The sequence below is a fragment of the Drosophila nasuta genome, chromosome 4 (assembly GCF_023558535.2).
Source record: "Drosophila nasuta strain 15112-1781.00 chromosome 4, ASM2355853v1, whole genome shotgun sequence".
NCBI lineage: Eukaryota > Metazoa > Arthropoda > Insecta > Diptera > Drosophilidae > Drosophila > Drosophila nasuta.
In genome coordinates, this window is record NC_083458.1 from 842,921 (window position 1) to 859,991 (window position 17,071).

Here is a 17,071-nt window from a genome sequence, read left to right on the forward strand (position 1 = left end):
GTATCATTGTCTCAGATTAACGGTATTCCAAATTGCTTAAACAGGTCTCTAGACCTTATTTTTGTTTTAGACCCAGATTCATGTTCTCTATCGAGAATATCTCCTATATCTTCTCCTGAAGACCCTTACCATCCCACTTTATAAATTATGTTGGAGCTCCCATTCATTGCGTCAGAGTCGAGTGTACGTTGTGGTGAGCTTTCTCGTTGTTTTCGGAAAACCGATTTTGAGAAACTTGCTCTGCTTATATCTCAAACTGACTGGTTCCAACTTTCTTTGTCTACGAACTTGGATATAGCGGTTGAATTTTTTTACTCTACTTTGAACTTGCTATTTGATGCTTGTGTTCCATCAAGTATTCCACATTTGTCTGATAAACCCTTATGGTTTACCAAGAAATGATCGAATTTAAAAAATCGTAAGTCGAGACTTTACAAAAAATTCAAAGGAACTGGCTCTTTTGATTTTCTGCGTTATTCTATTGCACAAGCTGCTTTTCGCACTCATAACAATGAGTGTTATAATAATTATTTGAGTAGGTGCAGAATAAGATTTCAGCGTGATCCAAAGCGATTTTACGACTTCGTTAACTCGAAGCGTAGATCCGCGTCATCACCAGCATTTATGTCTTTGGAGAATATGACAGTATCTAATGGTCATGATGTTGCCGATTTATTTGCGGACTTTTTCCAAACGACATATTCTGTCCCAAGTTCTCAAAATTCCTTTTCTTATCCTTATCAGTTAAATTCATCTAATTGTATTTTTGGTCCTTTAATTACTGAAAGCTCTATTTTAACGGAACTATTGGCTATAAAACCTATTCTTTCGGCAGGTCCCGGATGGAGTAAATAGCTATTGTGCTGAGATATTGTGCTGGTAGTATCTGTAAACCGCTTTTTAAATTGTTTGAATTATCCGTTAACTCAAGTTCTTTTCCTTAAATCTGGAAAAAATCATACATTATATCTATCCTAAAAAAAGGGAGTAAATCTAAAGTTCAAAATTATCGCGGTATATCTAAATTATCCGCGATTCCGAAAGCATTTGAAAAAAATTATAACTTCTCAACTGCAACATCTGTGTAAATCTATAATTTCACCTTACCAACATGGGTTTGTGAAGTCTAGATCCACTTCTACTAACTTATTGGAGTTCTCTTCTATTGTAATTAAAATATTCGAGAATAAAATGCAAACGGATGTCATTTACACCGATTTTAGTAAGGCTTTTGACTCTGTTAATCATTTGCTCTTACTGTATAAGCTTAATGTTTTAGGGTTTCCTCATAGCCTAATTGAGTGGATATCCTCATACCTTTCCAACAGAATTCAAAATGTTTATTATAATGGTTTTGTATCTAAATGTGTCCAAGTCACTTCTGGTGTGCCCCAGGGCAGTCATTTAGGTCCTCTATTGTTCACTTTGTTCATAAATGATCTTCCTTCTGTTATTGAGCATTCCCGTGTACTTATGTACGCCGATGATGTTAAGCTTCGCCTGACATTTAATCTTGGTGCAGAGTAAATATGTTACATCTGAACTGCAATAAGTGTAAGTTTATGACCTTTTGTAGGGGTTCTTCCCAGTTAAATAACTATATGTTATATGATACTCCTCTTGAGCGAATTGAAGGTGTGAATGACTTAGGGGTTTTGCTTGATGCGAAACTAAAATTTGATAAACATATTCTGTCTGCTGTAAATAGGGCCATGGGTGTTCTGGGATTTCTAAAACGCTGGTCGAAAGAGTTCAATGATCCCTACATCACTAAGACTTTGTACGTCTCACTGGTTCGTCCTATCCTTGAGTACGGATCTCTTGTCTGGAATCCCCAGTATAGGGTTTATCAAGATAGGATTGAATCGGTGCAGAAACAATTCTTATTATTTGCTCTTCGTAGTTTAAAATGGAATCCTAATATTAGATTACCACCGTATCGAAGTAGACTTTTATTACTAAACCTTCCTTCTCTTTCTGACCGTAGAACTATGCAAGGTGCTGTTTTTATACAGAGACTAATTAATGGTGAAATAGACTCTTTGGAGCTGTTAAGTCAAATTAGTTTTGCAGTTCCTGTCAGGATCACTAGGAATTTTCTTCCTCTTCTTATTTCACGTAGATCTACTAACTTTGCTTGCCATAATCCTTTCCGTATTTTGTGTACGAATTATAATAATCTCAATAACGTAGTTTGCTCCAGCAAATCTATTCCTCTGCTTAAAACCTTATTATTAGCTTATTTATCGAGTATTTAATTGTTATTTATCTTTTTATACATTTACTCTAACATATTTTTAATCTAATTTAATTAGTTGTCCAGCGTCTTTTAATATTTATTCGCGGTTTTCGTTTAATGCATGCTGTTCACAAATTTATTTTGTTTTGTCCGCGCGTCAACAAGCCCGTGCTTGGTATCGCTGGGCCACTTGATGGTACTGCCGTTAGTACGTCAACGTCCAAATAATAATAACAGTATTTCGAATTTTTGAGTTTAGATCCAAACAGATAAACAATTTAGATTTTATTTAAGAAATACTTTTGTATGGGAAAAAACGTCTACTTAATATGGGTCCTAGTTGCTTTGGCTGACAATCTGGTATATTTTGCACTCTATAGTACATGTTGATATACCAAATATGCAATTTTTTAACATTTTTGGTATATTATTTTGCCATATTTTGAAAATAATACCGAATGACGAGTGCTCGCAGAGCTCAGTTTTCTCCATCTAGTCCAGGCTTACACAGCATAAAATTAAAAAACAAAACAATGGCTAACGATAAATTTTGAGTGTGGCCGCTCAGATGCAAAACAGCTGCCACACCACGATAAAATTATTTAAGCACACACAAGAGGACTAAGAGAATTCCGAATGTTACCGAACATGAAATTGGCTAAAAGTTACCACGCCAATACATAGCGTATTAATGTTACTGCCTCTCGCTTTGTCTGTGAAAACATGATCGCAGCGACATTTAAAGCTAGGACTACCGAACATGTTGACGAAATGTCTAATTATTTTAGATATTTGTCACGATTATTTTCAATTTTAGAATCTCGACTTTCAGCACGACAATAACAAGTCTTAATAATCACTAATGCGTTTGGATCAAAAAAAGTTAAAACTGTTTAAGGAACATTTTTTCGCATATTGCAAGGTCATATTTTTATACCCGCTACGCATAGGGTAGAAGGGTATTATAACTTTGTGCCGGCAGGAAATGTATGTAACTGGTAGAAGGAGGCATCTCCGACCCTTCTTGATCAGCATCAATAGCCGAGACGATCTAGCCATGTCCGTCTGTCCGTATGAAACACTGGATCTCAGAGACTATAAGAGATAAAGCTATAATTTTCGACAGCATTTGTCATGTTTGCACGCAGATCAAGTTTGTTTCAGCCCTCGCAAATCAAAAAATCGAATAACAAGCGTAACTTTAGAGCTAGAGCTGCGATTTTTAGTATGTACAATAATAACTATGGTAATTGTGATTCCTGGTTGCGATCAGACAAAAATTGTGGAATTTATTAAGCAAATAGTTTTGCATGGGCAAAAACGCCTACTTACTATCTATCGTATATTTTGAATGTGGTACTATATCGATATAACAAATACACAATTTGGTATATTTTTAGCATCGTAGTATTTTCGGTACATTTTGAAAATAATAGTGCATTATTTTGTTTTTATTTAAAATGGGTAGAGCACACTCGACTGTAACTTTCTTACTTGTTATAATCCATTTTAAATGTTAACGTATCTAGTTGAAACAATTTTTTTATTATATTTTTATTTTATATTTAAAAGATTAAAATAGTCTTCAGACGTGTAGCAGTAAGAGACATCCAAACCGAAGTCAATTATTAGGTTCACGATACTATATATAGTATTATCTTTAACCACAAAAATGTAACGCGGGCGAAGCTGCGAGTTAATAATAATAATGGTAACATGTAATAATACAAATTTGCCTATATTTTTACAGATTCCATTAATTAGTAACGATCGTAACATGGGCTTAAATCAAATTGATGAGCTGATGATGGAAGATTGTAAACATCCTGTACAGGGAGGAGATCCAATGCTCTCAATGTAGCCATTTGCTATCGTCACCGCATTCCCCTATTTCAACACAGTTACAACAATGTTGCAATAGGTTTGGACCGAAGGCAACAGCTATTCAGCAGCTTAGTTAAGAACAATTGAATAATGGAGTGATTTGACGGTGTCGAAAACACTCTAGTCTTCAATCAAGGCGAGGAGAGCACCAGCGTCTCCATTTAATATGCTCAATGAGTGTGATTCTTCTGGTGGACACGACCCGTTACTTTCATCATTGCAACGGTCGCATGGTGGAGGGGTGGATGATGACGAGCAACAGGTGGACTTAGCAGGCTCAAAAATGAATGGTTCACTATCTTCATTAGTGGATGAGTCAACCTGCAGCGAGCCCATGCTCTTAACGCCAAATACGTTAGATATTGATCACCTCGATGACTAGGAAGCTGCCAAATCATTATAATTAAGTAAACAATTATATTTCCACGCCGCATTCTTTGTACATTAAAACGTGTACGAAAAAGTTGAGGAAAGATAAAACTTTACTTTATATACGCAGGGGATGTTGATGTTGCTTAGGTATGTTACAAGTGCTTGCTTCTTAAACGAAGAGACCGAAGCCCATGTCATCGTCAGACACATCAGACTCCTCCTTCTTCTTCTTCTCTTCCTTCTTGGCCTCAGCGGCGGGAGCGTCAGAGGCAGCAGCACCGCCAGCTGGGGCAGCACCAACGCCGGAGCCAATGTTGCTGATCAGGTCCTTGTCGTTGATGCCCTCCAAGGCTTTGGCGCATGCGAGCGCAGATTTAGTGGTCATTGTTGTACTGTAAGCTTAATTAATATTTGGTGCAAGTTGCCAAAAATTAATATTTTCAAATTTGATCTAAAACAAAAAAAATCATGATTCAAAATAATTGTGAACTAGTTTAGTTTTACATATACATATATTTTGATTGAAATATTTAATTTAAGTCTATGCTAAACTTATTACATACGTATGTATGTTTTGACAAATTTGCAAATATAATAAATGCACAATTATTTTTTTTTTTTAGGAAAACGTCATACATTTTTTATGTGAATATGTAATGCCCCATTTCCATTGCAACTCAGGTTTTTCAAATTTGATAAGTAAGCGATTGAAATCATCGAAAACTAGAAACAGAATGATTTTCAAAAATTAGTGTAATTTGTATGGCTTCGCGCATTTCTATTATCAATTTTTGCTATGTGCGTCAAGATAGCTCCGCAACTTTAGCGTCACATATCGATAAAAAAATATCGGCTAAAAAAAACTTTTTATTTTCGTCTTTTTACGTGGTATTTAAACTAAAATTAAAAAAGTTTGAATGCAAAACAATAGAAAATTAAATTATCTTTCTATTAAATCCATGTTCGTCAAATTTCATGCAGTATTTATGCACTAAAATCGTGATTGAAAAATTGGGGTAGCAACATTTTTGCAAATATCTCGGCTTTGACGAGTTGTCGGCCAAATCGGCTTATAACAAATTATAGAGTATTGTTTTATAAATATACCCTCAAAAATTCATAATTTTAAAACTTTTCGTTTTTGAGATATTTGAGAAAAAGTACGATAACCTCAGCTCCAGCCCCATACAAAATGAGCACAAAAAATCAATGCTACCGATTAATGACCGTAACTTTTTTTTGACTTTCTTGTCGGCCATAGCGCACATTATACTTTCGTAGATACAACTATAAGGAAGATATATAGCAATTTTGGTTTGCAATCAATTTTCTGTTTTTGAGAAAATTGACCTTTTCTAACCCGCAAAAACAAGTTCATTTCGCAGGTGCATCAAATCACTGGAACCAGCGTGGAACCAGTCAGTGTTAAATAACACCATTTGGACTTTGGCGGGACTTCAAATACTTGCAGAAAATAACTAAATGAAACAAATATTACTATAATTTAAAATTACATTTAAATACTCTATTTATATATATATTACTTTGTTATAATTAATAAATATACGCAATTAAATATTCTTATTTAAATCGTAATTTTGCAGTTTACTTGATCACTGTTAGCGGCAAAACTTTATGTTAACGCTATCATCAAATTATTCTTAATATTTGCAGAACTTATAGGCCATGTCGCGCTATTTCATTCTATTCGAATCAAATAGATAAATATTTTGCTTTTTGTTTTATTCAAATCGGTTAAGCCGTTTTCGAGAAAATTCAATTTTTGTGATTATTGCGAAAATTACAAATAAATTTCAATTTGGCATGGCAACGCTTAACATCTGCGAAGCTAGTAAAAAGTTAGCGTCGAATTTTTGTTTTGCAGATTTTTCAACATTTTGACTATGTACATAATTGGTCAATACTTTAAAAATAGATAATTAACATATGTATCATTTCCCAATATATACTACATAGCAAATTATCATAGTTTCCGAGAAAATTCAAAATAACATCTACATTTTTCGATTATACGCTCTCCTAGACTTTGTCTGAGAAGGCGCGCATTGTTATAATATAAACATAAAAATTCGAATGCTTTGCAATTTGTTTTATTCAAATCGTGATTTTCCTTTTCGAGAAAATCGCATTTTAGTAGAATAGTACACATTTTTGAATTTTTGCGCAATACCTAAAGTAGTCAAAGCGTTGCCAAATTTAAAATGGCGATCATGTACATACCTATTTATCATATTTATTACCCATATATATCCCCAACTTATTGGCCATGTCGCGCTATTTCATTCTATTCGAATCAAATAGATAAATATTTTGCTTTTGTTTTATTCAAATCGGTTAAGCCGTTTTCGAGAAAATTCAATTTTGTGATTATTGCGAAAATTACAAATAAATTTCAATTTGGCATGGCAACGCTTAACATCTGCGAAGCCAGTAAAAGTTAGCGTCGAATTTTTGTTTTGCAGATTTTCAACATTTTGACTATGTACATAATTGGTCAATACTTTAAAAATAGATAATTAACATATGTATCATTTCCCAATATATACTACATAGCAAATTATCATAGTTTCCGAGAAAATTCAAAATAACATCTACATTTTCGATTATACGCTCTCTAGACTTTGTCTGAGAAGGCGCGCATTGTTATAATATAAACATAAAAAATTCGAATGCTTTGCAATTTGTTTTATTCAAATCGTGATTTTCCTTTTCGAGAAAATCGCATTTTAGTAGAATAGTACACATTTTTGAATTTTTGCGCAATACCTAAAGTAGTCAAAGCGTTGCCAAATTTAAAAAATGGCGATCATGTACATACCTATTTATCATATTTATTACCCATATATATCCCCAACTTATTGGCCATGTCGCGCTATTTCATTCTATTCGAATCAAATAGACAAATATTTTGCTTTTTGTTTTATTCAAATCGGTTAAGCCGTTTTCGAGAAAATTCAATTCTTCTTGTGATTATTGCCAAAATAATATTACCATGGGGTGGCCCAACTTTCGGCCGTAACACGTGTTGCCACCATGGTAATATTATTTTGGCAATAATCACAAGAAGAATTGAATTTTCTCGAAAACGGCTTAACCGATTTGAATAAAACAAAAGCAAAATATTTGTCTATTTGATTCGAATAGAATGAAATAGCGCGACATGGCCAATAAGTTGGGGATATATATGGGTAATAAATATGATAAATAGGTATGTACATGATCGCCATTTTTTAAATTTGGCAACGCTTTGACTACTTTAGGTATTGCGCAAAAATTCAAAAATGTGTACTATTCTACTAAAATGCGATTTTCTCGAAAAGGAAAATCACGATTTGAATAAAACAAATTGCAAAGCATTCGAATTTTTTATGTTTATATTATAACAATGCGCGCCTTCTCAGACAAAGTCTAGAGAGCGTATAATCGAAAAATGTAGATGTTATTTTGAATTTTCTCGAAACTATGATAATTTGCTATGTAGTATATATTGGGAAATGACACATATGTTAATTATCTATTTTTTAAAGTATTGACCAATTATGTACATAGTCAAAATGTTGAAAAATCTGCAAAACAAAAATTCGACGCTAACTTTTTACTAGCTTCGCAGATGTTAAGCGTTGCCATGCCAAATTGAAATTTATTTGTAATTTTCGCAATAATCACAAAATTGAATTTTCTCGAAAACGGCTTAACCGATTTGAATAAAACAAAAAGCAAAATATTTATCTATTTGATTCGAATAGAATGAAATAGCGCGACATGGCCAATAAGTTGGGGATATATATGGGTAATAAATATGATAAATAGGTATGTACATGATCGCCATTTTAAATTTGGCAACGCTTTGACTACTTTAGGTATTGCGCAAAAATTCAAAAATGTGTACTATTCTACTAAAATGCGATTTTCTCGAAAAGGAAAATCACGATTTGAATAAAACAAATTGCAAAGCATTCGAATTTTTATGTTTATATTATAACAATGCGCGCCTTCTCAGACAAAGTCTAGGAGAGCGTATAATCGAAAAATGTAGATGTTATTTTGAATTTTCTCGAAACTATGATAATTTGCTATGTAGTATATATTGGGAAATGATACATATGTTAATTATCTATTTTTAAAGTATTGACCAATTATGTACATAGTCAAAATGTTGAAAAATCTGCAAAACAAAAATTCGACGCTAACTTTTTACTAGCTTCGCAGATGTTAAGCGTTGCCATGCCAAATTGAAATTTATTTGTAATTTTCGCAATAATCACAAAAATTGAATTTTCTCGAAAACGGCTTAACCGATTTGAATAAAACAAAAGCAAAATATTTATCTATTTGATTCGAATAGAATGAAATAGCGCGACATGGCCTATAAGTTCTGCAAATATTAAGAATAATTTGATGATAGCGTTAACATAAAGTTTTGCCGCTAACAGTGATCAAGTAAACTGCAAAATTACGATTTAAATAAGAATATTTAATTGCGTATATTTATTAATTATAACAAAGTAATATATATATAAATAGAGTATTTAAATGTAATTTTAAATTATAGTAATATTTGTTTCATTTAGTTATTTTCTGCAAGTATTTGAAGTCCCGCCAAAGTCCAAATGGTGTTATTTAACACTGACTGGTTCCACGCTGGTTCCAGTGATTTGATGCACCTGCGAAATGAACTTGTTTTTGCGGGTTAGAAAAGGTCAATTTTCTCAAAACAGAAAATTGATTGCAAACCAAAATTGCTATATATCTTCCTTATAGTTGTATCTACGAAAGTATAATGTGCGCTATGGCCGACAAGAAAGTCAAAAAAAAGTTACGGTCATTAATCGGTAGCATTGATTTTTTGTGCTCATTTTGTATGGGGCTGGAGCTGAGGTTATCGTACTTTTTCTCAAATATCTCAAAACGAAAAGTTTTAAAATTATGAATTTTGAGGGTATATTTATAAAACAATACTCTATAACTTGTTATAAGCCGATTTGGCCGACAACTCGTCAAAGCCGAGATATTTGCAAAAATGTTGCTACCCCAATTTTTCAATCACGATTTTAGTGCATAAATACTGCATGAAATTTGACGAACATGGATTTAATAGAAAGATAATTTAATTTTCTATTGTTTTGCATTTAAACTTTTTTAATTTTAGTTTAAATATCACGTAAAAAGACGAAAATAAAAAGTTTTTTTAGCCGATATTTTTTTTATCGATATGTGACGCTAAAGTTGCGGAGCTATCTTGACGCACATATTTTTGCTATGGTGGTCTCCGTTTCAATTTCAACTCGATAAAGTATCGCGTGATTGAAAAAGTATTCCGAAAATTAGTGTCCGATATTTTCACGTAGCTCACGAATGTCAGAAATCTCTATTGTTAAAAAACATATATATTGAAAAAAAACCCGAGTTTTTGGAGCTGTGGAAATGGGGCAAAAGACTTCTGATTTTTAATGCTCCGTTTCCGCTCGGTTTTTCACTTTCGTGAGCTATGTGAAAGTATCGGACACAATTGTAAAATACCAAACACCAATTTTCGTTATATTTGTTTATAGCCTCTTTCCACCGCACGGTTTTCTTTGGTTTTTTCACGTTCAGGCCGAATGTTACGTTCGCCCCATGTAAAAACCCATAAGAAAAAAACGTCGGTTTTTCTACGTTCGCGAGCTACGTAGAAATAGCGAACGCACTTTTTGGGTAATTATGCAATATTTTGTGATATGACAACGAAAAAGAGCTCACCACTAACAAAACAGCTGACACTAAAGTGCGCCAAGGTATGAACATAGAAAAATAAAAATGTGATTTTGCTTTTTAAAGCAAATTGTTTATATTTTAGATGAGCCAAAAAACTCGCAAGCCGTCAATATCCACAAGGCTTTCTTGTTCGAGTTATGGGAGGAGATATGCAGTGCCTTTTTTTGGCCAATCAACGAAGGCGAAGGATGCCAAACTCCTCCCTATTAATTCGAAAATGTTCTACAAAAAAAGATTCGCTGCTTCCAGGAACATCGCGCTCCTAAAAACACCCATGCCGTTCCTAAAAAATAAAAATATTTATGTAAAAATATTACATTGCTGCCAGCAATTCTACTTACATAGGCCCAAACTGATGGCGATTTCTTTAATAGTGGCAATGGCCTATACTCGGTTAATTTATCAACCATTTCGTCAAAATCCTCATCAAAATCTTGAAATTTAAGAAAATTTTCCATTTTAAAATGCGCGTGCTGATTTTTGAATTGTTCGCCAACTCGTGTTTACATTTGAACAGCTGACATTTCAGAGCGGCCATATTGAGAATTTTACCGTTGCCCATATTTCTCGGTTCGTGCAGTTGGAAACCCCGTAACGGGACTTTAAAAAACGTAGAAAAACTGAGTGAGGTGGAAAGAGGCTATTAGTCACGCGATATTTTATCGAGGTGAAATCGAAACGTAGCTCAGCGCATCAAAAATATAAATTGTACTACTGATTTCTAAGAATCATTCTTCTCTAGTTTTTAATGATTTAGATTGCTCACTTTCTATAACTTGGTGGCTAAAATTTGTTTACATTCTTCGCAGCTGTTTTGCATCTAAGCGGCCATACTCTATAGGGACAGCTTTCTTGACATTACAACGACTTTTGAAGATAGAAACATGAAACTTTGTACATATACATACAGTAGATCACAGCTTATTTCAACCACCAAACTAAAGAGGTATTAACTTTATTTAAACGCAGGATTTTAGTTTAATGTTTTAACATACAAGATACTTTTTCATTTATCCTCTAATTTTTTGTTTACTATATAAAATTATTGAAAAACAAAAAAATGCCAAAAAAAAGTACCACAGCTTATGAATTATAAAATGACGTCATAGCTCCTTTAAAGAATGGATTTTCCCGTCCAAAAATTTATGAAATGCTGCATCTGAGTGTTTCGACTGTGCAAAGAATCATTTCATTGTTTTTTTTCGCGAAAGTATAGTGCATGAGAAGGGCAAAAATGTACCCAATGCATTTTTTAATGAGACCGACGCGCGTTATATTGTCCGGAAAATCGGTAAAAATCCAAAATTTTCGCCACCAAAATTTGCCAGTGTTATAGAGGAGGAATTGAGTAAGGCGTGCCACCCAGAATCAATTCGAGAGTACTACGGGAAAGTAACTTTAATGACAGTACAAGGCGCAAGAAACCGTTTACAAGTATGTATGTACATACCAGTGTTGCCGTTTTATCCTTTTTCCGGACAGATCTGTCCGGTTTTTAACTGCGTCAGCCGCAAAAAATTTAAAACATCCCCTAGCCTTTTATCTGTCCTTTTTATACCCGCTACCCATAGGGTAGAAGGGTATTATAACTTTGTGCCGACAGGAAATGTATGTTACAGGTAGAAGGAGGCATCTCCGACCCTATAAAGTATATATATTCTTGATCAGCGTCAACAGCCGACACGATCTAGCCATGTCCGTCTGTATGTCTGTCCGTCTGTGTGTCTGTCCGTATGAACACCTAGATTTCAGAGACTATAAGAGATAGAGCTATTATTTTTTTTTTCGACAACATTTGTTATGTTTGCACGCAGATCAAGTTTGTTTCAAATTTTTGCCACGCCCACTTCCGCCCCCGCAAATCAAAAAAATCTAATAACAATCGTAATTTTAAAGCTAGAATTTTGGTATATACAATAATTACTGTAGTAGTTATGATTCCTGAAAATTTGGTTGCGATCAGATAAAAATTGTCGAAGTTATTAAAGAAATACTTTTGTATGGGCAAAAACGCCTACTTACTAGGGTTCTTAGTTGCTTTGGCTGACAATCTGGTATATTGTGCCGTCTATGGTATATTTTGAATGCGGTACTATTTCGATATATCACATATACCATTTGGTGTATTTTTAGTATTTTTGTAGTATATTTGGAGAAATATACCGCAAAATATATTGCTTTTATTCAAAATGGGTAGCGGGTATCTATCTGGTGCAGTGGATGTGTCGTGATCAAAAATGCAGAAGTTGAGCGTGTTTTTAGCCAAGCTAATTTGGTAAAAAACCAAATTGCGCAACCGACTGCAAATAGAAACTTTAAATGCGATTTTATCGATCAGGTAAATATTTTAATACTCTTTTGCTTCACACATTTATTGAAATTGTCTTTTTCTTTTTTAGATTTGGGCTACGCCGGAAAGGCGTATGTTGCCATGAATATGAAATTCCTTAGCAATATTTAAAAATGATTGGAAGCAACCAACCTACAAAAAATCAAAGTTTCGAAGTTTGCAATGATGACATTGACGATGTTCTGAACGAGTTGGCAACCGAAAAAAAAGAGAGATATTACATAAAATATATGGACAAAATATTTTGTCTTGTTTTTTGTCCTTTTTTTGAAATTTGTGTCCTTTTCTATCCTTAGATCACGTCTTCTTTCCCGTCCACCTTACCATAAGGTTTTAAAATTTTTTCTACAATTATGTTTTAAAATATTTTAATGTAATATGTTAAGGAAATGTTCTTTAAATGTATTGTAATAAATATATTTTTAGCAAATTCACATTTAAAAGTTGATTTGGAACTGCAAACTTAAATCACTCATTAGTTAGAGCCCTATATTAAGTTTTTACTCCACACCTTGATCATGATTAAAAAATCCCAAAAATCTTCCTCCAACTCTGAGGTATCCATCATATCCGCCTTTTTTGTCATTGCATGCCCATTTGCTTGAATGCTCATATCAGAAGATTCAAAAAGAGCTATAACTTCTTTCGGTAGTCTTTTTTTATGGTTTAATAACAGTGGTTCATAAGAATCCAATGCTCTGTTGAACAGGTCTGGCATCGAATTTAGGCGTCTGTGTTTTCTTGCATGATAAAGCCTATAGCGTGTTTGTATAATTTATTACGCATTGCTGGCGAATTTTTGCCGAGAGCTAGAGGAAATACGCAGGATTCCATAATTTGGTGTATTACTACCAATACATTGTGTAAAGTTGGAGACATTGGATACGCCTCATAAGTCTTAACGTATAAATATTTAAGGTATATACTTGTCGGAGTCTGTTCTACCGAAGTCTGTTTACTCATTATCGCGAAGCGAGTTTCGATGCTTTCACAGGCGATTGCATGAGCACACTGCCCGCTCGATCCTTTTACTGCCTACGCCATAGCCATCGAACCAAACTCAGCGACAGCGTCTCGTCGCCCCGCAATAACTGTACTTGTCAAAGCGACAAAATGCGGACAACCAACAAAGCGCATATAAAGAATGATTCAATCTAACATGCACACTCTTAATTAAGCAGTGTCAATGTGCCGACACGAGATGCTGCTTTAGGCTGATGTCAGAGTGCGAGCGAGAAGCGATGCGATAATATTGGGCGAGAACGAGCGATAAACCACTGCAACCCTTTTCATATGCAATCGCTCGAAAGATGTCAGAGTGAGAGCGAAGCGAGTTGCGAGTTCAAGCGAGAAAGCGAGAGCAAAGCGAGAGAACAGTTTGCAACCTGCTTTATCGCTTCAACTCTCTCAGAGCGTACGATTGTTTTCTTGCATTCTGTGATTTAATTACCGTTTATTTTCAAACCTTACAAAATAACAATGTAACTCGCTTCTCGCAAAGCTCTCACTCTGACATCTTCTCGCTTTGCTCATCGCTTCTCGCATCGCTTCGCTTCTCGCGCGCACTCTGACATCAGCCTTACTCACTCTCCGACATACTTTAAGTTTTGATGAATATACCTTATACTCACAATATGTACTATAGCTATACAAATTCTAAAAAAAGAATTGTCAACGGCATACAACAACAGCGGCATTGAATATTCTGTTTCATTGACTAGTTCAAGCGCTAATCCATCAACCCTGATCCTGCTTCAGTGTTGCAATTTCCATATGAGTTCAAGCATTTAAGATCGGTCAATACATATTAAGGCATATCCTTATTTAATTGCCAAACTTTTTCCCTTTAATAGAAGCGGTCAGAGTAAAAACTTTTTTTGTTAAGCACTGTTCCCAAATGAGCGAAATCGAATTTTTTCCGAAAATCCATAAAAAAAAAACGTCAAAGATTTGTTCCGCAGTTCCTAGTACAACATAAATAAAGGATACCAATACTTCGATACTGAAAATTAACAACCCATTTCTTCACACTGCGATAATTTAATTTATTTTTTTTTTTATAATTTCTGTGCCAAATGTAGACACAAACCTTGGTCCTGCTTCAGTATACGTAAAGGGTTTACGACCAGGCTTTTTTGCGTTGAACTTCATCTTTAGAAACTCAATTTTTAACGAGGATGCAAGTCATTGCGCATGCTTTTCTGTTGCATTTTGGCGAGTTAGTGTTAATTAATACAAAAAGGTGTTTAAGCTTAAATTTTATTAAGATTTGGTGAACATCTTATTTAATTTTCATTGTTTCACAGCAGCTTGTTGGCGGTTGTGGTTACTAAAAATATCAAGCAACGTTGAATGACATAACGTCAAAACAACTGCAACATTGATTATTGAAAATCGGGAAAAATGTTATCCACTATTTGATTGTTAACAGTTTAGTTAATAACATTTAGTTTTAAAATTGCCTCGACTTACAAGTTACACTCCACAGAAACACAGATACATTTGTTAGCAGGGACCTTAAAACATACCAACAACACATAGAACGATTGGACACTATATTACATCGTCTAAACATTTAATGCAAATAATCCAGGTTTTTTGTATTGGTTATAATTTCAAGATAAAACTCACTTTTTTTTTAAAGAGGACATATAATAGTAGCCTTTAAATTTTGACAAATTACAAATTACCAGCGAAGTCCAAAAATTAAAAAAAAAAGCTTTAGAGTTCTTTAACAATTCTAATTCAGAAAATAATGTCAATTTGGTGACATTGAACAAACAAAAAATTTTATGCCAAAATATTGGACATTTACCGTTGCCCATTTTGTTTTCATTTTTTTTTTATGTGAAAAAAGGGTTCGATCAAATTTTAAAAAACTGATTGGCTGTGGAAATGGGGCATTACGTGCATTTCTCGTCAACGTAGTTCCATATGTCCTTCTACCCTACGGGTGACGTTTATTTGCGTTTTGCTGCAGTTTAAACAAGTAATGAAATAGCAAATTAAGTCGGTTAATGAAATGAAGATAAATTACGGGAAAGCTGGCTAGTAGATAGGTATAAGAGTGAACTGTGAATGCATTTGTATATTCATTAAATTAATTTAAATAATGTAGGTTAAAATAAATAGCTCATGGTTTAAAAAATTAATTTACACACATGTATTTATTTAAAATCTAATGATTATTTAATTTCTTCTTTTTTTCTTTGCGTTTGGTCGGATAACATTGACGTTTTGATAAATACTCATTTTTTGGCCAGTTCTGCTGATAGCCAATCAAGTCCCTCGTACAAGCCGTGACCCTGGGTAGCGCAAGTCGACTGAATAAACCACTGTATAATGAATATTAAACTTAATGTAAAAATACTGAAAAAGTAAATGTTTCTTATTGCTTACATGTCGGTTTCTTAATTGATTTAAATGCAACTTGTCTGTTAACTCGGCAGCACTCATGGCATTCGGAAGATCTTGTTTGTTAGCAAAAACCAACAGCACAGCATCCCTCAACTCATCCTCTTGGAGCTTCAGCAAACAAAAATTCAAAATAAATTATTAAATTAGGTATTCAATTAATTTGTTATATAAAAAAGTTATACCATATTTTGAAGTTCTTTTTCAGCCTCATTAATTCGATCACGGTCATTAGAGTCGACAACAAAAATAAGCCCCTGTGTGTTTTGGAAGTAATGACGCCATAGCGGTCGAATTTTGTCTTGACCGCCAACATCCCACACCGTGAAACAAATATTTTTGTACTCGACGGTCTCCACGTTGAAACCGATAGTTGGAATTGTTGTTACAATTTCACCCAGCTTTAATTTGTAGAGTATGGTTGTTTTTCCAGCTGCATCCAGACCAACTATGCAAATAATTTAAAAACATTGTTTTCCACATTAACAAACTGCATTACATGGAGACTTACGTTTGAATGAATATGTATAATGTCTATGTATACAAATGTATGTGAAGTTATGAGTTGTAACTCCTATAAAAGTTCTTGCTTGCTCACACACACACGATAATCGTGTACATATGTATATTAAATTTACATAGCAACCTACCCATTAGTATGCGCATTTGTTTTTTGCCAAAAAGCCGCGTCAGTAAACTTGATATTGTTAATCCCATTGCACTAAGTTTCCCTTAATCACAACTAGCTATTAAAACCTCACAAGACTCAGAAATACAACATAAACTTTGTCACCAAAAAAATTGACGTGTTACACCTGCAGCTAAATGCCAATCGAATAATCGAATCGATAATACTGAAAATATCGATGTTTGTTTATATTAATCGCACAATTGAAATTTAAATTTCCATAAGAGTTCTAGCATTTAAGATCGATTAATACTTATAAAGGCATATCCTTATTTAGTTGCCCAACTTTTCCCCATTAATGGGAGCGTTCAGAGAAAAAAACTTTTTAGTTAGGTGCTGTTCCCTAATG

The 17,071-nt window shown here is 33.9% G+C and overlaps 2 protein-coding genes across 3 annotated transcripts; both read right to left on the bottom strand.

The window, feature by feature from the left end:
• Positions 1 to 3,659: 3,659 nt before the first annotated feature.
• Positions 3,660 to 5,265, bottom strand: LOC132794896 (large ribosomal subunit protein P1-like). 2 transcript variants are annotated; one of them, XM_060805190.1, is made up of 2 exons: positions 5,132 to 5,265; positions 3,660 to 4,894 (listed from the first exon to the last, which is right to left on the bottom strand). In XM_060805190.1, the coding sequence occupies exon 2, from the start codon at positions 4,878 to 4,880 to the stop codon at positions 4,665 to 4,667; it is 216 nt and encodes a 71-aa protein (XP_060661173.1). In that variant the 5' UTR covers positions 4,881 to 4,894; positions 5,132 to 5,265; the 3' UTR covers positions 3,660 to 4,664. The 2 variants fall into 2 exon arrangements, with proteins under 2 accessions (XP_060661173.1, XP_060661171.1); XM_060805188.1 differs by having other exon boundaries at positions 3,665 to 4,946; positions 5,132 to 5,259.
• A 10,494-nt stretch (positions 5,266 to 15,759) lies between these two features.
• Positions 15,760 to 16,871, bottom strand: LOC132794895 (ADP-ribosylation factor 2). The gene is made up of 4 exons (XM_060805187.1): positions 16,685 to 16,871; positions 16,220 to 16,482; positions 16,020 to 16,145; positions 15,760 to 15,955 (listed from the first exon to the last, which is right to left on the bottom strand). The coding sequence occupies exons 1-4, from the start codon at positions 16,749 to 16,751 to the stop codon at positions 15,869 to 15,871; spliced, it is 543 nt and encodes a 180-aa protein (XP_060661170.1). The 5' UTR covers positions 16,752 to 16,871; the 3' UTR covers positions 15,760 to 15,868.
• Positions 16,872 to 17,071: the final 200 nt, after the last annotated feature.